General features: G+C 47.9%; 1 protein-coding gene across 1 annotated transcript in view; it reads right to left on the reverse strand.

Moving 5' to 3' along the window:
* LOC137430820 (uncharacterized) overlaps window positions 1-22923 on the reverse strand; it is a 55537-nt gene that overhangs the window by 16188 nt on the left and 16426 nt on the right. Inside the window, exons 2-3 of the mRNA XM_078782724.1 lie at window positions 11395-11469; window positions 1480-1684 (exon numbers count right to left, since the gene is read on the reverse strand). Coding sequence (XP_078638850.1) covers window positions 1480-1684; window positions 11395-11469 — 280 coding nt within the window. The remainder of the gene's footprint in view (window positions 1-1479; window positions 1685-11394; window positions 11470-22923) is intronic.

The following is a 22923-nucleotide window of genomic DNA, read 5'->3' on the forward strand; positions in this document are numbered from 1 at the left end:
ACCAGCACATGATCAGATGAGCCGATTGGAGCAGATGAAGAGCAGCAGACATTTTCAGGGAAGTTAGTCATAACCAAGTACAGAAGAGAAGATGCTCCGTTGACTGAGATCCGGGTCAGGAAATTGACAGATTGTGTCAGTCCCAGTGAGTCGCCGAAGTCCTTTGCTGAAGAGCCATGGCTGGTGAGAGAGGTACCCACACCCAGCCAACTGGCATGGTGACAATTGAAATCACCACATATGAGGAAGAGAGAGTTGGGATGGGTTGATAGAAGTTGGTCCATATTGTCAGACAGCGAGATGTAGATGGAGTCATCACTGTTTGGTGGATGGTACAACACACATATGAACAAAAGGTGGGAGCGAAGGGGAAGCCGCAGCCAAAGGTATTCCTGGGGGTGAGGTGGAGAGAGGGCAGTGCAGGGCGAGTGAGGAAGAGTTTTTTGAGGAAGGTGCACAATAAATGTGAGGAAGGTGCACAATAAATTGATTGATTAATTGCATAATTAAAATCAATAAATAATTATCATAAAATATTTTCTTAATCAATTGGCAAATAGCATACCTAAACCACCAGTGCTTCATCCGAAGCTGTAACTTTTTGAAAATTAATGAAATAAGTCATTAATCGGGAAAAAATTAATTGATTAATCAATAAATAATTCATCGATTATATTGATTAATAAATCAATCAAAAATATCCATTATAGCCACATCACTTGGTCACTGTTGTGTCCAAATATCAGCTTCCGAGCTCAAAAGGTGCCTGAGATATTTCCCAGATGAGAAAGAAAATAAATAAATGATTAATAATGAAAATAAATAAATAATAATCATTAAATAGTTAAATAATTAATCAATTGGCTAATAGAATACCGAAAGCACCACCGTTTCATCCAAATCTGTAACTTAATTTTTTTAATATTAAGTCATTAATGGAATAATTAATCGATTAATTGATTAATCAATAAATCAAAAAATAGCCTTTACAGCCAAATCACTTGGTCATTGTGACGTCCAAATATCAGCTTCCTCACTCAAAAGGTGTCTGAGATAATGACCAGAAGAGAAAGGAAATAAATAAGTACTTAATTAATTGATAATAATTAAGTAACTAATTAATTAATTTATTAAACAAAAAATACTGTTTTGCCAATGCACTTGCTCACTATTGTGCCAAAAATTTAACTTCCTAGCTCAAAGGATGGCTGAGATATTGCCCGGACAAACAAACAAACAAGAAAGAAACCGGAGTGAAAACCGAGTACTCCCTTTCAGTGCGCGTCATCGCCGGGCCCCCTTCAGTGCCCGGCGATGTCGTCATTCAGCACCTGGAGATGAAATATGAAAGGCGTGGTGTACAAAAATTTTCCCTGGAAAATATCACCATTTTAACAAAACCAAGAACTATGAAATCTAAAGACTTGTTTTAGTGCATCACACAGTTATAATACGGCTTAAAGTAATATAGAAACATACGTGCTGGAGGCAGAGTTGTCTTCGTTTGAGACATAAATTTTAAATTTTTCATTATTTCCTTTGATTGTCACAGCTCGAACATAAAATTCCTCCTGAAGCTCTTTGTTCCACCAAAGGGCGTCGCCTTCACAAAGTCTTGCAGCTTTACTTGATGAGGATGAAACGTCGCCATCAGTCTGAGCAGCATCAGTTGCAACATCTCTTCCTGTATGAATTAATTAATAAATATAATTAAAAACCACAAAATATAGTGATGGTAAAATATCAAAAATAAATATAAACATGCAAACGTTTCAATGTTTTATAAGTTTTTAAACAAAGACCTCCATGATGATGAAGATGACCGATAATGCATCAAATGAATGGCATGGCACAACCTGCGGATAACAGGTTTTGCATACTCTCCAGATGTGGCGGAGAATAAACATGTATCAATTTCCCTCGTGCAAGCGAACATGTTTTCACACGAAACACACTATCAAATGACCTACTAATCGTGTTGTTTACAAAGTGAGCCTTCCCATGTTCACAAATCAGACACCTCTTTCAATATTGATTCGATCTTGCCACTGTTTTGGTGCAGTTTCATCGTCATAGTTTCACCATTGTATACCTCACTTGATCTATTTATGTATCTGGAGTTGACATTTGGTGATGAAGACCTTGTATGGCAACATTTGTTACAACATTGTCGGAGGCGTTTTAATAAACTATGAATGGCTTAATGGTTAGGGTGTAGCGGCTACCGCTGGGTTTTCACAATCGCCTTGCACCTATCAAGGACGCGGAGCGATCACCATGCCGGGCTCGTCCAGGACGCCCGGGCAGGCCCGCGCTCAACTTGCCAGGCCTCGGTCGGGACGCCCGGGCATGCCCGGGCATGCCCGGGCAGGCTCGCCCTCAACTTGCCAGGCCGCAGCCAGGACGCTGGGCCACGCCCCCTCTCGCCTTTCCTGGGCAAACGCTCCGGGATAATATGTATATATATTGCTGCCCGATAAACGGGCTTTTCAGAGTGCCTGAGTGTTTGGTTTGATTAAAGCAACTCGGATGAATTCCAGCTTTTTGTCGCGTCCATTCTTCCGATCGACGTGGGATCCCCAGCTCCTTCATTGGTGACCTACCGACATGGACATGGCAGTCGCCCTTAAACTGCCTACCTTCTGGGAGGCTCACGCGGCGGTTTGGTTCGCACAGGCGGATTCCCTGTTCGCCCTGCGAGGCATCACGGCCGACGACACCCGCTTCCACCATGTGGTAACAGCGCTCAGTTCGGCCACCGCGGCCCGCGCCCTGAGCCTCCTCGAGAGCCCGCCAGCCGCTGACAAATACGGCGCGATTAAGAAGCTTCTCCTCGACGCTTTCGCCCTCCCATCGGCGGAACGCGCACGGCGCCTGCTCGACCTGCCCGAGCTCGGCGACACGCGCCCTTCCGAGCGAATGGACTACATGCTTTCACTGCTCGGCGAGCACTCTCCGAAATTCCTGTTCCGGGAGCTGTTCCTCCGTCAGCTGCCTAACCCGGTACGCCTCGCCCTGGCAAGCACGACGATCACAGATCCCCGGGCCCTTGCCAGAGAAGCCGACAAGATCTCCGCCGCAGGACAGCGCATCGCAGCGGCGACATGGGACCCACCGCCGTCCGACGCAACACCCATGGCGCCCGAGCACCCGGCACGGTCGACGACCGAACTGCCGACGCAATTGGCGGCCGCTACACCGAGCCGACCACCTCCAGCACGACGACCGGGGCCTCCACCTGACCAAGCGTGGTGTTACTATCATGCCAGGTTCGGACAGAAGGCCCGGACATGCCGACCCCCGTGCACCTTCGGCAGGCCGGGAAACGGCCGGGCCGGCGTTCATTACCAGCCATGAGCGCCGGCCACACGGGCAACTTACTGTTCATCATGGATAAAGCGTCTGGACGGCGCTTCCTGTGCGACACCGGCGCCCAACTGAGCGTCATACCCGCCTCTGACCAGGACAGGCAATCCGCGGTTTGCGGCCCCTCCTTGGTTGCGGCCAACGGATCGACCATCCGCACCTTCGGCCCACGCAACGTCACCCTCTGCTTTGGCGGCCAACGCTTTGCTTGGACGTTTGTAACCGCAAACGTGCCCATGGCTCTGCTAGGCGCCGACTTCCTCTGCGCACACAGACTGCTGGTGGATGTCCAACGGCATCGTTTAATCAACGCCGAAACCTTCAGCTCCCTGGTATGCACATTGAGCAGCTCCGCGCCGACCGAACTGGCATGCGCCGTCCCGGCGGCGAAAGAGTTTGCTCGCCTGCTCACGGAGTTCCCGGCCCTCACGCGGCCGACGTTCTCGGCCGTCGCAGTACGGCATGGGATCGAGCACCACATACCAACCACGGGCCCGCCGGTCTACACCAGGGCCCGCCGCCTCAACCCAGCCAAGCTCGCCGTGGCGAAGGCCGAATTCGACGCGTTGGAGCACCTCGGCATCGTGCGGCGCTCCGATAGCGCGTGGGCCTCGCCACTGCACATCGTGCCAAAGCCGGGGGGTGGATGGCGCCCGTGTGGCGACTACCGCCGTCTCAATGACGCTACCACCCCCGACAGGTACCCGATCCCGCATATCCAAGACTTCTCCGCCCGTCTGGCGGGACGGGTCATTTTTTCGAAAATTGATCTCATACGGGGATATCACCAGGTACCTGTCAGGGCGGCCGACGTCCCTAAAACGGCAGTCATCACGCCGTTCGGCTTATTCGAATTCTTGCGGATGCCGTTTGGTCTCAAGAACGCGGCTCAGGCGTTCCAGCGCTTGATGGACGGCGTGCTGCGTGACCTGCCGTTCCTTTTCGTTTACCTGGACGACATCCTCGTCGCCAGCACGTCGCGGGCCGAGCACCTCCTCCACCTCCGAACACTGTTCGGGCACCTCAGCGAGCACGGCCTCATCGTCAACCCGGCCAAATGCCACTTTGGCACGACGGCCGTTGATTTTTTGGGCCACCACATCACCAAGAACGGGGCCGTGCCGCTGCCAACCAAGGTCGAGGCCATCACCACGTTCCCGCGTCCCCGCACCATAAAGGCCCTGCAGGAATTCCTGGGAATGGTGAATTTTTATCACCGCTTCGTGCCCCGCGCTGCTCAACTCATGCGGCCCCTCTACGAAGCCCTCCGGGGCAAGCCGGCCAAGCACGACATCGCCTGGTCCGCAGCAATGGATGCGGCCTTCCAAAGCTCAAAGCGGGCCCTCGATGACGCAACACTGCTCGCTCACCCGGTGCTCAACGCTCCCATCGCCCTCACCACGGATGCCTCCGACTACGCGGTGGGTGCCGTACATGAGCAATGGGTGAACGGGGTTTGGCAGCCACTCGCTTTTTTCAGCCGGCAGCTCCGGCCGAACGAGCTCAAATACAGCACGTTTGACCGGGAGCTCCTCGGTCTACACCTGGCCGTCCGCCATTTCCGCCACCTCCTGGAGGGCCGACCTTTCACGGCGTTCGTCGACCACAAGCCGTTGGTTTACGCCATGGCCAAGGTCACGGAGCCGTGGTCGGCCCGCCAACAGCACCACCTCTCCGCCGTGTCGGAGTTTACCACGGACATCCGGCACGTCGCCGGCAAAAACAACGCCGTGGCCGACTGTCTTTCCCGGGCCAGCGCGAACGCGGTCCACCTGGGCGTGGACTTTGCGCTTATGGCGGCGGACCAAACCACCGACACCACGGTGCAAGCCCTCCGGGCGGCGGACACGGGCCTCCGCCTGGCCGAAATCCCCTTCGCGGACACTGTCCTGCTCTGCGACGTCTCCCAAGGCCAGCCTCGCCCCATCGTGCCCGTCACCTGGCAACGCCGCATCTTCGCCTCCCTCCACGGCCTTTCCCACCCGGGCCGGAAAGCTTCCCAGAAGCTGGTGTCGGCGCGATTTGTCTGGCACGGCCTTCGTCGGGACGTCCGCGATTGGACCAGCACCTGCACGGCCTGCCAACGGGCCAAGGTCCACCGACACACCCAGGCCCCGCTGGCACCTTTCACCGTGCCTGAACGACGTTTCGACCACGTCAACGTGGATCTGGTGGGCCCCCTCCCCCCATCACGGGGGTTCACACACCTGCTCACCATGGTGGACAGGACCACCAGGTGGCCGGAGGCCGTTCCCCTCGTCTCTACCACCACCGCCGACGTGGCGCAGGCTTTCATCGCCACCTGGGTCGCCCGCTTCAGTGCACCGGCGGACATCTCGTCAGACCGCGGACCACAGTTCACCTCCGAGCTGTGGGGCGCGGTCGCCCGCAACCTGGGGGTCAAGCTCCACCGTACTACGGCCTACCACCCCCAAGCAAACGGGTTGTGCGAGCGATTCCACCGCTCCATGAAGGCCGCGCTCATGGCCGGCCTTCAAGACGGCGGTTGGGCCGACCGGCTGCCGTGGGTCCTTTTGGGCCTCCGCACGGCCCCCAAGGAGGACCTCCAGGCATCCACCGCCGAGCTTGTCTATGGCCAGGCGCTACGCGTCCCGGGCGAATTCGTGCCCGACGCTACCAGTCCCTGGTCCGCAGCTCACCAGCGCTCGGACCTCCAGGAGGCCGCCCGACGGTTTGCCCCCGTGCCAACATCCCACCACGGTGACCCCCAGTCCTACGTCCCCCCAGCACTTCGCACAGCGGAGTATGTTTTTGTGCGTCACGACGCACATCGGGGGCCACTCCGGCCGCCGTACGACGGGCCCTTCCGGGTGCTGCGACGGGACGCACAGTAGTTCGTCATCGACATCGGCGGCAGGTCGGACCGGATTGCGGTGGACCGCCTCAAGCCGGCGCACGTGGACGTCGACCACCCACCACGGGTGGCCCTTCCGCCGCGGCGAGGCCGCCCCCCGTCCACGGTGCCCCCCACTCGACCGCCCACCACCACACCGGACCCCTTCCCACGACCCGCCAGGGGTCGCTTCGGCCGGGTCATCAGGACCCCCCTCAAATTGACCCTGCCGGTGCAAGTCGATTCTGGGGGGACGTGTGTAGCGGCTACCGCTGGGTTTTCACAATCGCCTTGCACCTATCAAGGACGCGGAGCGATCACCATGCCGGGCTCGTCCAGGACGCCCGGGCAGGCCCGCGCTCAACTTGCCAGGCCTCGGTCGGGACGCCCGGGCATGCCCGGGCAGGCTCGCCCTCAACTTGCCAGGCCGCAGCCAGGACGCTGGGCCACGCCCCCTCTCGCCTTTCCTGGGCAAACGCTCCGGGATAATATGTATATATATTGCTGCCCGATAAAAGGGCTTTTCAGAGTGCCTGAGTGTTTGGTTTGATTAAAGCAACTCGGATGAATTCCAGCTTTTTGTCGCGTCCATTCTTCCGATCGACGTGGGAGCCCCAGCTCCTTCAAGGGCATCTGCACCGAATCTGGAAGGTTGGTGGTTCGTAACCCCAGTGGAGTCATACCACTTACGTTTTGTATCACACTGATAGGCTGGATCTGGATCCAGACCTGAATCATAATCAAATTGGCTTGTTCTTGTTACCTACCCATCTCATATGCCTAGTTTTCTCATAACTCGTCCACAACCTTTTCAATTATCAATAGTGACTTTTAAAATGGTATATGACGCTTCCTTGCCCGACACTCAACATTTAGTTTTAGAGGATAGACATCTCTTGAACGTCTTGGATCTCTTGGAAGGTGGAGGGGAAAAAAAACTTATGCACTTTTCAAGTGGACTTTTCTGAAGGGAAAAAAGACAATAAAAATGGTGCCACTGGTACCCACAGTGCTCAAAGACTCCAAGCTCATGACATTCGTCAGAAAACAATGCGGTAAAATCATATATATATCCTCTGGAAAATCCTCTAATATATCCTCCGACTCTCTGGAAAATCCTCTATCTCTTTGCTGATGACTCCACTCTCTGCCGCTCCATTCCTTATCCCTCAGATCGGCAGTCTTCAGCCTCCTCACTCTCTGCAGACCTGGACAAAATCACAGACTGGACCGACTGGAAAACCCTCCCATCTACTTTCTCAACAATCCTCTCCAAGAAGTTCTGACCCTCAAGCTTTTGAGTCTCACGATCTGCCATGATCTTTCCTGGGAAAAACACATTTCCAAGCTGGCCTCCAAAGCCAGTCGCCGACTGGGCACCCTCCGTCGTGTGAAGTCCTTCCTTGGCACACCTGAGCTCCTCACCACATACAAGGCTTTCATCCGCAGCTCAATGGAATACTGTTCTCCCCTCTGGGCCGGTGCTCCTGCCTCACACCTAGCTCGGCTTCACGCTCTTGAAACCAAAGCCTTCAGAATCATTGGAATCTCCTGCGATGAAGCTAACTCCGAGGGCCTTTCACTCACTCACCGTAGGCAGGTTGGTGGTCTTTCTGTTTTCTACCGACTCCTCTCCAGCCTTGCTCCCCCAGCTCTCTCTGTGCTCTGTCCCCCAAATATTCCTACAGGTCACACAAGATCTGCCAGCAACCCTCTTATGGTTAAAACTGCCAAAATCTAGCCTCTCTGCTCACCTTCACTCTTTCATTCCCCTTTTCTCCCGCCTCTGGAACAAACTCCCCCACTCTCTTCAATCCCACTCCTCCCTCCAGGTCTTTAAAACAGCTGTTCACCACTATCTCTTATCTCCCCCCCCCCCCCATCCAAAACCTTGATCTTTTCTACCCCCACTAATTCACCCCAGATACACTTTTTTGAAATTCCAACTTCTTTCCTGGAAGTCCTTGCAGTGTCCATGTGTTTTATACCTCTCCCACCTCCCCCCAAGCCCTCCCCCTCCCGCAGATCTCTCGATGTCCCTGCTCTCAAATGTTGTGTTTGTGTCCTTCCCCCTCTCACCGCATCTTGTCTACCGCTCCCCTTATTATATGTTTTATGTGTCGATTTGAATTTTTGTGTGATTAATGTTAGCTCTTTCACGAGCCTCGGTGTCTTGTATACAATATATATATATATATATATATATATATAGTATATATATAGTATATATATATATTATATATATTATATATACATGTATATATATATATATATAATATATATATATATACATTATATATATATACATACATATATATATATATACATGTATATATATATATATATATATATATATATATATACATATATATATATACATACATATATATATATATATAATATATATATATATATATACATATATATATACATATATATATATATATATATACATATATAATATATATACATATATATATACATATATATATATATATATATACATACATATATATATATATATACATACATATATATATATATATACATACATATATATATATATATACATATATATATATATATATACATATATATATATATATATATACATACATATATATATATATATACATATATATATATATATATATACATATATATATATATATATATATATATATATATATTTATATATATTATATATATATATATATATATATATATATATTGTTACGGTTCGCGGTTAAGGATGTTATATTTGCCGAGCGGAGGCCCCGCGACCTAACAGTTTCCCCGATTCACCCAAACGTTGGCCCAATCGCGCCACAGCTATTCGATATGGAAACCTCTAAAGCGACCGAATGTAAAGAGGAAGAAGAAGAAGACGTACGGAGGAATAACAGGTTTTATTATTACACACACAAGCAAAAAGGAGCAGTCGCGGTTATGTACAGGGACATGAAAGGAGCAGGCACACAGTGAAATCTTTAGCTTACCTATACAAGCTTAATTAATAAACCCCAGGACAACGTTGAAGACAGACGGACGATCACACTTACACGGGGAAATGCAGGTCAGGAATGAATGGCTTGGAGATGGGTGGCTTTTAGAGGCAAGGAAGGTTCAGCGGGTACTGTACTGGGCACGGTCGGGCCAGAAGGCACCGCCGTCAAGAAGCCGAGGTTTGGTCCCAAACTGCGCGGGCGAAGTTCCTTTCTCTGTACTGCTGCCTCGTGCGCTCCTTGCATTGCTCCGGTCCGCTTTTCCTGCAGCGTGGCACGTTTCACGGCGGCTCGGTCACACCTGCTCGTCTCCAGCGCATCTCCTGGACCCATCTCCGTAAAAGCTCATCTCAGATCCCTTTGGGGAGCGTCCCGCGGCGGGTTATATAGGCCCTGCCCTTCACCCTTTTTCGAACCTTCCCCAAACGTTCTCTCTCCGCCCTCTCAAGCCAAACCCCTCGTTCTGGGTTGGATGAGCAGGGCTGACTTACTCCTCCCCTCTATGACGAGGTGGAGACCCGCCTTTCTTCTTCGGCGTTACCTCGTGCATAATGGAGTCAAATGCAGCACAGTGGACGGCAGATGGAAATGCAGCAAAAGTGCCTAAAGAGGCAATTGCAGCAAAGTGGCGAACCTGGCACTTGGAAGCTGCCATGGGGCGTCAGAGGGCCTACTCTTATTTAATTCGGTGCAATGAAGAGTCAAACTAGTGGGAAACACATCCTTAGCCTACACAGAGAATAAGGGACTAACTATTTAAAAGGATATATCGTGTCCTGTGTGTAGGTTTATGGAATTAACTAAAGAGGACGAGCTGTGACCATTCTTTACATTACGAGGGTCACTTACACACAACAAAACCATACTTTTCACATTCGTTACACTTTCTCAAAATTGTTACACTTCTCAAATTCGTTACAATATATATATATATATATATATATATATATATATATATATAATATATATATATATATATATATATATATATATAGATTAACAACCTCATAGCCAAGAATAAAGATATATTATTTACATTCAGGTTTGAGGACTTGATAATTAATTTAGCAAAGGCCAAACTTTAATATAGGAGGATTAAATACAAAATTATTGGCAATACAAACTTGAGCAAAGGCTAAAGTTTGTTGAATTGCACTGCACACAGGTGGAAACTGGCATCACATTATCACCTTGTGGAGATTTATGTAGCAAGACTTAACTAAAACAAGTACAAAAAGTTTTAATTAAAACAAAAGCCGCGTCGATGTTACACAATGCCTAGATGCAGCTGTGCCTATAACGTCGATGTTATAGGCACAGGACATTCCTATTGATTCGATTACTTGATGTTATTTTGTGCAAAGTGAAAATATATCTCGGCAATTTCCCGTGTGTGGCGACGAATTTTTAATATATCTCGGCATTTTCCCGTCTGTTATTTCAGGCGGTGTATGACTGACCATGCCGCGATTAAAAAAAATATATTTCTCGGCAATTTCCCGTGTGTGGCGACACGTGAACGAAGCTATGCTCCTCTCTCCACATTATTGTGACGACGTATAAATTAAATATTTCATCGTGACGATTGTCATCAAATGGACGAATTTTTAATATATCTCGGCATTTTCCCGTCTGTTATTTCGGGCGGTGTATGACTGACCATGCCGCGATTAAAAAAAAAAAAATCTCAATGGACTTGAAGTTACAGGCCTTTGAGAATTCATTTCGTTCTATAAAGGGCAACTTTCATCGGAATTTCTTCCCGTTTTTTTTCAACCGAGTCTAAAACTATGTTAGCGACTGAAAAATGAAATGATATATCGAATTTGATTTGAAATAAAACTGTGTGAGAGAGGAAGACACCACAGGCCTACAAAACAGGCCTCAAAGCTATGCGAGTTAATAAAATGGTGGATATTTGTTTATATGAAGCCTCTCCCACAATGGGTGGAGCTATGGTTCCCAGAATGGGTGGAGCTTTGAGGTTTTGTCTTCTCTGCAAGAAGAACAAGAAGAACAAGAACAACAGCAGAGTGCACTCTATGACCAGCATCTTGCGACGCGGCTAAAAATAAATAAACAAAATAAAAAACTTTATACTCTTTAAAAACTATTACAGTAATTATATTTGATGTTTCTACACCAACAAGATGAGAAAAAATAACTTGCGTATCTGTGCGTTGATGCTTCCACAGCCTGAAATCAATGTGACTAGGATTCCCAGCCATAGTCGAATCATCAACTCTGAAAACAAATCAATGGAAGAAAAATGAAAAAGCTAATACCACATTTCCAACTTTTTGGTCTGACAGCACATTTTGCTAATCTCTTCCATAACTTCATTCCTTTTGGAAAAACTTTCAAAAAGTACTGAAAACAACATTTCAGAGTGAAATATCAACATCCTTTTCTTGATGGTGATCAATTATGTTCCATCTTCTATTCATGGACTAAGTTTCACTTCATACGACTTTTACAATCGTATTCATACGACTTTTACAATCGTATTCATATTCGTATTCCTACGACTTTTACAATCGTATTCATATTCGTATTCATACGACTTTTACAATCGCATTCATATTCGTATTCATACTTTTACAATCGTATTCATATTCGTATTCATATGACTTTTACAATCGCATTCATATTCGTATTCATACGACTTTTACAATCGCATTCATATTCGTATTCATAAGACTTTTACAATCGTATTCATATTCGTATTCATATGACTTTTACAATCATATTCGTATTCGTATTCATGACTTTTACAATCGCATTCATATTCGTATTCATACGACTTTTACAATCGCATTCATATTCGTATTCATAAGACTTTTACAATCGTATTCATATTCGTATTCATACGACTTTTACAATTGTATTCATATTCGTATTCCTACGACTTTTACAATCGCATTCATATTCGTATTCATAAGACTTTTACAATCGTATTCATATTCGTATTCATATGACTTTTACAATCATATTCGTATTCGTATTCATGACTTTTACAATCGCATTCATATTCGTATTCATACGACTTTTACAATCGCATTCATATTCGTATTCATAAGACTTTTACAATCGTATTCATATTCGTATTCATACGACTTTTACAATCGTATTCATATTCGTATTCCTACGACTTTTACAATCGTATTCATATTCGTATTCATACGACTTTTACAATCGCATTCATATTCGTATTCATATGACTTTTACAATCGCATTCATATTCGTATTCATACGACTTTTACAATCGCATTCATATTCGTATTCATAAGACTTTTACAATCGTATTCATATTCGTATTCATATGACTTTTACAATCATATTCGTATTCGTATTCATGACTTTTACAATCGCATTCATATTCGTATTCATACGACTTTTACAATCGCATTCATATTCGTATTCATAAGACTTTTACAATCGTATTCATATTCGTATTCATACGACTTTTACAATCGTATTCATATTCGTATTCATACGACTTTTACAATCGTATTCATATTCGTATTCATATGACTTTTACAATCGTATTCGTATTCATACGACTTTTACAATCGTATTCATATTCATACAACTTTTACAATCTTATTCGTATTCGTATTCATACGACTTTTACAATCGTATTCGTATTCATACGACTTTTACAATCATATTCGTATTCGTATTCATAAGACTTTTACAATCGTATTCATATTCGTATTCATATGACTTTTACAATCGCTTTCATATTCGTATTCATACGACTTTTACAATCGTATTCATATTCGTATTCATACGACTTTTACAATCGTATTCGTATTCGTATTCATACGACTTTTACAATCGTATTCATATTCGTATTCATACGACTTTTACAATCGTATTCATATTCGTATTCATATGACTTTTATAATCGTATTCGTATTCGTATTCATACGACTTTTACAATCGTATTCGTATTCGTATTCATACGACTTTTATAATCGTATTCGTATTCATACAACTTTTACAATCTTATTCGTATTCGTATTCATACGACTTTTACAATCGTATTCGTATTCATACAACTTTTACAATCTTATTCGTATTCGTATTCATACGACTTTTACAATCGTATTCATATTCATACAACTTTAACAATCGGATTCGTATTTGTATTCATACGACTTTTACAATCGTATTCATACAACTTTTACAATCGTATTCGTATTCATACGACTTTTACAATCGTATTCCTATTCATACAACTTTTACAATCGTATTCGTATTCATATTCATACAACTTTTACAATCTTATTCGTATTCATATTCATACAACTTTTACAATCGTATTCGTATTCGTATTCATACGACTTTTACAATCGTATTCGTATTCATACGACTTTTACAATCTTATTCGTATTCATATTCATACGACTTTTACAATCGTATTCGTATTCATACGACTTTTACAATCTTATTCGTATTCATATTCATACGACTTTTACAATCGTATTCATATTCGTATTCATACGACTTTTACAATCGTATTCATATTCATACAACTTTTACAATCGTATTCATATTTGTATTCATACGACTTTTACAATCGTATTCGTATTCATACGACTTTTACAATCGTATTCATATTCGTATTCATACGACTTTTACAATCGTATTCATATTCGTATTCATACGACTTTTACAATCTTATTCGTATTCATATGACTTTTACCATCTTATTTGTATTCATACGATTTTTACAATCTTATTCGTATTCATACGACTTTTACAATCTTATTCGTATTCATACGACTTTTACAATCTTATTCTTATTCATACGACTTTTACAATCTTATTCGTATTCATACGACTTTTACAATCTTATTCGTATTCATACGACTTTTACAATCTTATTCGTATTCATACGACATTTACAATCGTATTTGTATTCATACGACATTTACAATCTTATTCGTATTCATACGACTTTTACAATCTTATTCGTATTCATACGACTTTTACAATCGTATTCGTATTCATACGACTTTTACAATCGTATTCGTACGACCTTTACAATCGTATTTGTATTCATACGACTTTTACAATCGTATTCGTATTCATACGACTTTTACAATCTTTAAACCTTGATTTAAATTGAATTATACCTTTGAACATGAGTACATAAATCGCATACTTTGAAATTCTAAGAACCTCCAGTTTAGCAGTACTTAGACATGTAGGTTGTTGTTGTTGTATAGCCCCGGAGAGTTCTCTCGACCAAGCCAGCGGCATGGAGACAGCCGATTGATCCTGCAGGGACAACCCAGAGATCCCCCACATCCAGAATGGTGTACCTCTGCCTTCACAAGGTTAGAGCCACGACAGACTTAGAGAGTTATCATGGGAGACAAAGAGAAAACGACCAAAAAAAAAAGAGGCAGAGACAAGAAGAAAAGGTCTGGTCCAGTGGACCGATCAGTACTCTGACTGTGACCGCGCTGCCTTGACCAATCCGGGCAGCAGGGGAAGAATGGGGAAGATTTGGCCCCCAACTTGTGTTTGTCGAGTTATTGTTGAATGACCACTCTGCTTTCCTCAGTTTGAACAGTATGAGGCTTACCTGGTGACTGTTTTGGAAGAATGCTGCCGGTTTCATCAAACTGCTCGTTACCTTGCGCTCGTAAAGTGAAAAGCGGGGTGAAGCATTCAGTTATGTACGTGTGTGCCGTACGTGTCTGCTATTTAAAAATTCTTTTTCTCGTCAAACGTTGGTCCGATTGACATGAAATTTTCACCATAGGAGCACCTCCTCCTATCGAATATTTTAATGCTAATTATGACACCATAGGTCACATGGTACAGGCGCCATCTTGGAAAAACTTCGCACCTCTATCTCTGAAACCGCTCCATGGAAAAATTGAGACCTGCCTCATTGTCGACTACTTCCCATGGGGAATAAGATACGTTAATGATGATGTCATCGGTGCCTTCGTTATGACGTCATAATTAGACAAATACAACACTTATCCATCCGATAATTATTTTAAAAATTTCAGCAACTGTTGGTCTGACGGACACGAAATTTTCACCATCGGAGCACTTCCTCCTTTAGAATATTTTAATGATAATCATGATGTCATCGGTCATGTGGTACAGGCGCCATCTTGGAAAAACCGAAAAATGTTGCACCTCTATAATCTCCAAAACCGCTGCAGGGAAAAAATTTAAACATGGCTCATTGTAAAGAACTCCATATGGGGAATATGTGTTAACGATGACGTCATTGGTGCCATAATTATTATGTCATAATTCGACAGGGAAAACGCTGAGTCTGATCAGTTTGAAATTGAGCATGATCTATGCAACAATTATATTAGAGTGTGGGGGTTACCCCATTGGGACATAATCCACAGGCATGGGACCAGTGGGGCTATTGATGGTATGGGCATGGAGTGCGCTCGGTTGTTGGAGCCACGCCCCCTTAAGAGTGATTTGTGTTATAAAAGATGCATGAGTTCCGGTCGTGAGTTAGTTCTGTTGGAATAAAGGCGCTTTGAACAAGCTAAGAAGTGTCTCGCCCTCTCGTCATCCGCAACTCCTACATTGTTGACCCCGTCTTGCTCTCAAACGTTTTCAGAGCTTCAAACGAACATGGCGACAAGCGCAGTTTCGATTAAACTGCCGGAGTTTTGGGAACGACAAGCTGCCGTTTGGTTCGCACAAGCTGAGGCCCAATTCGCCATTCGGAGCATTTCTGCTGATGACGCAAAGTATTATGTCGTGTCTGCGCTCAGCGGCTCCACTGCGACCAGAGTGGTGAGCCTTCTCCAGGATCCTCCGAAGGGCGGCAAGTACAAGACGCTAAAGGCGCTGCTGCTCGGGACCTTCGAGCTCACTGAAGCCGAGCGCGCCCGCCGGCTACTTTCTCTACCCGGGCTGGGCGACTCCAAGCCGTCGGAGCTTATGGACCACAGGTTGTCTCTCCTAGGCAGCCAACGACCATGTTTCCTCTTCAAAGAACTGTTCCTGCAACAGCTGCCAGGTCAGGTATGGACAGCCCTGGCCAACTCGTCTGTTAAGGATTTCCGCGCCCTGGCCAGGGAAGCAGACAAGTTTTTCTCCGCCAGACAGCAATGTAGTGCAGCTGCATGGGACCCCGGCCCTGTCGAGCCTACGCCGCTGGCGGACACCGTCGCGGCCGCCATTACAGCCCGGCGGCGGAAGGCCGCAGGCTTGTGCTTTTACCACGCAAGGTTTGGGCCCAAGGCCAAGGCATGCCGGCCACCCTGCAGCTTCAGCGAGTCGGGAAACGGCGTGGCCGGCGCTCATTAACTGCCATGAGCGTCGGCCATTCAGGCAGTTTGTTGTTCATTTCGGACACCGACTCCGGGCGTCATTTCCTCTGCGACACAGGGGCCCAGGTGAGCGTTCTACCTGCGTCGGCATTGGACCGGGAGGCCGGGAGTCACGGCCCCACCCTGGAAGCCGCCAACGGTAGTGCTATTCAGACTTTTGGCAAACGGACTGTGGCATTGTGCTTTGGCAGGCAGCGGTTTACATGGGATTTTGTCACGGCGAGGGTTTTCACCCCCCTTGCTGTGCGCTGATTTCCTCTGCACCAACGGCCTATTGGTGGATGTTCAAAATCGGCAGCTCATTAATGCGGAAACATTCGGTTCTCTTCCATGCTCGCTGAGCGGGTCCGCCTCGACGAGGCTTGCGTGCACGCTCTCGACCTCTGATGAGTTCGCCCGCCTCCTCACTGAGTTCCCGGCCCTTACACGGCCCACCTTTTCGGCCGTTGTCGTCAGACATGGGGTGGAGCATCACATTCCGACAACCGGCCCGCCTGTCTACGCCCGGGCTCGACGCGTCGACCTGGCGAAACTCGCTATCGCAAAGGCGGAGTTCGACACGTTGGAGCGTCTTGGCATCGTGCGATGGTCCGACAGCCCGTGGGCCTCGCCTCTCCACATTGCGCCGAAGCCGGGTGGCGGTTGGCGCCCATGCGGGGATTATCGCCGCCTTAACGACACCACTACCCCTGACCGCTACCCAATCCCACACATCCAGGATTTTTATGCCTGCTTGGCCGGTAAAGTTTTTTTTTGAAGGTGGACCTCGTTCGTGGTTACCACCAGGTCCCCGTCCGGCCGCAGGACGTTCCTAAGACTGCGGTGATTACACCGTTCGGGCTTTTCAAATTCCTCCGTATGCTTATTGGGCTCAAGAATGCGGCCCAGGCTTTCCAGCGCCAGATGGACAGCGTGTTGTGGGATTTGCCATTTGTTCGTCCACCTGGACGATATCCTCATCGCCAGCCCTTCCAGGACGGAGCACATGCTTCATCTCCAAGCGCTCTTTGAACGCCTCAGTCAGCATGGCCTGATCATTAACCCGGCCAAGTGCTTGTTTGGGGTGGCCTCAATTGACTTTCTCGGCCACCACATCACGAGGGAGGGGGCCGTCCCACTGCCATCTAAAGTGGAGGCTGGGAAGGATAATACGGTCGCCGATTGTCTCCCCCGGTCCATAGCTGGCGCGGTTCACCTTGGCATCGACTACGCCCGCATGGCGGCCGATCAGATCTCCGACCCGGATGTCCAGGCCTGCAGGGCGGCGGTCACAGGGCTTCGACTGTCTGATGTGCCGTTCAAGGACACGGGCACCATGCTACTGTGCGACGTATCTTTGGGACAGCCTCACCCCGTCGTACCCACCAGCTGGAGATGGCTGGTTTTTGATGCCGTCCAAGGTCTTTCTCACCCGGGCAGGAAGGCGTCGCAAAAGTTGGTGGCGGCGAAGTTCGTTTGGCATGGGCTCAGGAAGGATGTGCGCGACTGCGCCAGCACCTGCGTCGAGTGCCAACGCTCGAAGGTGCATCGCCATACCTAGGCCCCATTGGCGCCATTCACAGTGCCCGAGCGACGGTTTGACCCTGTTAACATGGACCTGGTAGGGCCCCTCCCCCCCTCGCGGGGATTCACCCACCTCCTCACGATGGTCGATAGGACCACCAGGTGGCCAGAGGCCGTCCCGCTCACATCTACAACGTCCGCCGATGTGGCCCGGGCGTTCATCGGCACTTGGGTTGTCCGTTTTGGCACCCCCTTGGACATCTCTTCAGACAGGGGGCCCCAGTTCACTTCAGAGCTCTGGCGTGCTGTCGCCCAGGGGTTGGGGGTAAAGCTCCATCGCACCACTGCATATCATCCCCAGGCTAATGGATTGTGTGAGAGGTTCCATCGCTCTATGAAAGCTGCTCTCAGGGCCAGCCTCCGGGATGACAGTTGGGACGACAGACTCCCGTGGGTCTTGTTGGGCCTCAGGACAGCCCCAAAGGAAGACCTCCAGTCCTCATCCGCTGAGCTCGTCTATGGCCAGCCGCTGCGGGTTCCCGGGGAGTTCATGTCTGACGCCACAAGCCCCTGGTCCACTGCCAGTCAGCGGCCGGTTCTCCGGGAGAATGCCAAGATGTTTGCACCAGTGCCCACATCTCAACATGGTTTGCCTCAGGCCCACGTCCTGCCGGATCTACGTACAGCGGAGTATGTCTTTGTTCGCCATGACGCACAACGGGGGCTGCTTCGGCCGCCTTACAACAGGCCTTTTTGCACGTTCTGGAGGCCGGGGACAAGTCCTTCATGGTCGACATCGGCGGCAAACCGGACCACCTTTCGGTGGACTGCCTCAAGCCGGCTCACTTGGACCGAGACCAGCCCCCTCGGTTGGCTCAACCCCCACGGCTGGGCCGTCCCCCGTCGGGTAAGTCCCCCGGTTGGCCCGCCTACCGCCAAGCCGCTAACAGTCCCTGCTCGGGTCATCAGTCATTTCGGCCCGGTGGTTAAGGCCCCCCGAAAACTGACATTGCCCTTGCGAGTGAATTCTGGGGGGGCGCATGTGGGAATTACTCCATTGGGACATAATCCACAGGCACGGGACCAGTGGGGCTATTGATGGTATGGGCGTGTCGTGCGCTCGGTTGTTGGAGCCACGCCCCCTTAAGAGTGATTTGTGTTATAAAAGACTAGCAGAAGTACCCGGCATTGCTGGGCGGGGGAGGGGAGGGAAACGGGGGGAGGGGGAAGGGGAGGGGAGGGGAACGGGGGGGGGAGGAGAGGGGGAGGGGGGAGGGGGGAGGGGGAGGGGGGAGGGGGGAGGGGGAGGGGGGAGGGGGAAGGGGAGGGAGGGGAGGGGAGGGAGGGGAGGGGAGGGGAGGGGAAGGAGGGAGGGAGGGAGGGGGAGGGGGGAAGGGGAGGATGGAGGGGGGAGGGGAGGGCGGAGGGGGGAGGGAGAGGGGGGAGGGGAAGGGGAGGATGGAAGGGGAAGGGGAGGATGGAGGGGGGAGGGAGGACGGAGGGGGGAGGACAGAGGGGGGAGGGGAGGGAGGGAGAGCAGGGAGGGGAGGGAGAGGGGAGATGCGGAAGGGAGGGAGAGGGGGGAGGGAGAGGGGAAGGGGGAGGGGGAGGGAGAGGGGGGAGGGGGAAGGGGAGGGAGAGGGGGGAGGGGGAGGGGAGGAAGGGGAGGGCCACTTCAACAAAGACGTTGCAGTTCTCATGGTAGGAGAGCAGCACAACATTCACGACATCGTCCAGCATCTTCGCGACAACAGCACGAAGCGGATTTTGGAGACTCACCGATCCTGTGACGCCTTCCAGTACCGGCGTTGCCGGGCGGGGAAGGGAGACCCGTACATTCTCAACCCGTACATTTCCCCTCTCGACTCAAGCTCACTCGGACAAAAGCCTCGCACAAATTACACCGTGAAGGCCCAATGGCCATGTCTATGCCACAAATCAAGTACATGAGCGAGTCTGGCGCACTGAATTGAAAATATATAGAACGCTCATACTCAGTGAAAAGTGTAGCCGCCGTGTCGCCATCTTGGTTAGCACGACTCGACCAACTCGCTTCGCGGATCTCGTTTGTTTTGAACGTGTCCCATATTTTAAAGCCAGACAACTGTTAAAATGCCATTTTGAGCAGCAATAAACTGCTCCAATCGGTTACGGAAGGGTTGTGGAAAGACGTTTCACAGCTGTTTCAAAGACGTTTAATTCATATCGCAGAAATCGACACAAAACACGATCACACAAAAGGTGAAAAAACGCAATCGCTTTTAACTCTGAATTACGTGCAAACGTGTGATGGAAATCACCATCGCCCAGCATCGAGTGCCAACCAAGATGGCGCCCGGTAGCTGCATCTCCACCGATGTGGTGTGAATGGCAATGGTCATTGATTCGATATATTTTCCGTTCAATGGTCTGGCGGCGGGATGGAACATCACATGATCGCTCTGAGCGAATCAGCGAGCTGCTCTGCCACCGGCTCAGATTCCGTGTATAATATTCCTCGCTGAAATGCGCTGAGGTAAAAATATGGTATAAAAATATTAGGAAATTATTTTTTTTAGGTAGGCCATGTTCTTCCCAGCTCAATGGCCATGTCTATGCCAAATATCAAGCACGTGAGCCTCTCCGTTTAGGAGTCTATCGGTAACATTACACACACACACACACACACACACACACACACACACACACACACACACACACACACACACACACACACACACACACACACACACACACTGTGTTTTATATATATAGAAGATGCATGAGTTCCGGTCGCGAGTTAGTTCTGTTGGAATATAGGAGCTTTGAACAAGCTAAGAAGTGTCTCGCCCTCTCGTCATCTGCAACTCCGACAAGAGAATATAAATTTATGATGTCATCGCTCACGTGGTCTATATATCTTTGTATATATGTATATATATGTTTATGTGTGTGTATATGTATATATATATATATATATATATATATATATATATATATATATATATATATATATATACAGTATATATATGTTTATGTGTGTGTGTGTGTGTGTGTGTCTATATAATATATATATTAATATATATATATATATATATATATATATATACATATATATATATATATATATATATATATATATATATATATATAGATATATATATATATATATATATATATATATATATATATATATTATATATATATATATATATATATATATATATATATTATATATATATATATATATATATATATATATATATATTATATATATATATATATATATATATATATATATATATATATATATATATATATATATATTGTTGCGGATATGGGATTTGCATCCATCCATATCCGCTTGTAAATATTCCCCTATTTCCTCAATACTTACCAACTCTCCCCAATCCCCCATTCCCTAGTCCAATTTTCTGTAAACAACACTCTGTAGACCCGACCTCCCCCTATTTCCCCCATTAAATGTCGCACCTAGGTTCACCGCATCTCATGTAAGACAACTATAGGACATCTTGCTAGTTATTCTTAGTCTATGTCAGTTAAGGATTCGTTTCCATTAATTCTGACCCTTCGTTGCACCAGAATGTGATTGTATGGCACCGTTAGGAAGTTTAGGACCTCCCAATACCTCCCCGCAGCTCTTCCTCACAGTTCAGCAACAACAACAACAACAATGAGCGCAGGGAGTGCACGTCCTCACTCCGGCTCGGTTGGTAGGGGTGGTGGGAGGGCACCAGGCCTTCCCAACGAGCCGCCATCGGACATGTGCTCGACGGGGTTACCAAACAGGGGCTCCCTGTCGGCTCCTCATCAAGGGCGGAGCCCGGTAACCCCCGCACCCAATGGAAGCGGCGGACCGGCCCCAGTGGGGCGGAACCAACCAGCCGAGGGCGTGTCACTCCCCGCTGAGCATGCGCAGTGAGAGGGAGGTGACGTCAGATGCGCGCTGAGCTTGGAGCAAGCAAGACCACCTCCGAGCGCTGTGAGACCTCCCTGCATCTTTGAACCGTGCTTTATCCTGTCCCCGAGCCAAGGTGCACCTTGTGCCATCGACCGACCTGCCCATTCCCGCCATCAATCCCTGTGTAAGTCTACCTTGTCCGTTTGTCCGTGGTCTGTCTGGGATAAGATAAGACTGCATTTAAGTGCCCATCTCTTCTGTGTCTTTACCTCACTCTGCCTTGTAATCTACCCCCTTTTCTCCACCACTGTAATTATACCCTCCTCCGGAGGTCTTGAGAACTGTACCCCCCTTGCGTCGTTTCCTCTTTCCCAGTCGTCGTGTCCTTTCCATCATTGATTTAGCATAGCGCGATTTGGCCAACGTCTGGGTGAATCGGGTGAGTGTAAGGGAAGAAACGGGGAGCAACTGTTCGGCCGCGGTGACCTCAGCTCGGTAAATAACATCCAATCCGCGGTCCGTAACAACTGGTGTCTGGGAGTGAGATACGAGGCCCGAACCAAATTTAAAAAAAACAAAAACATCTAGACAAAATTTGGTCAAAATTATAAAGTACCGAAATTGCTTTTGTTTTACAAAAACCCGAATTTTGAAAGTCGCGCTATGGGAGATCAAGACGGCTGGGTTCCGGTAGAGGAGAGTGAGGCAGGGTCGATCCAGGACCAAATTGAGGGACATGAGGAGAGCGAAGCAGTGAGGGTGGCAGGTTCGCAAAATGGTGGCGCTAGGCATGGGGAAGAGGAGCGCGAACAACAGGTCGGCGCCATGCAGGGGATAGCGGTAGCTGTACCCGTGCCGCCGATGGACATGCAAGTCCTCATGGCGCAAATAGGGGCCCTGTTGGCCCAGAATATCGAGAAATTGAGGGATGACATGGGAAACCAGATCGGGGGTTTAAGG

Source organism: Myxine glutinosa, chromosome 7, assembly GCF_964187855.1.
Source record: "Myxine glutinosa chromosome 7, kmMyxGlut1.1, whole genome shotgun sequence".
Classification (NCBI taxonomy): domain Eukaryota; kingdom Metazoa; phylum Chordata; class Myxini; order Myxiniformes; family Myxinidae; genus Myxine; species Myxine glutinosa.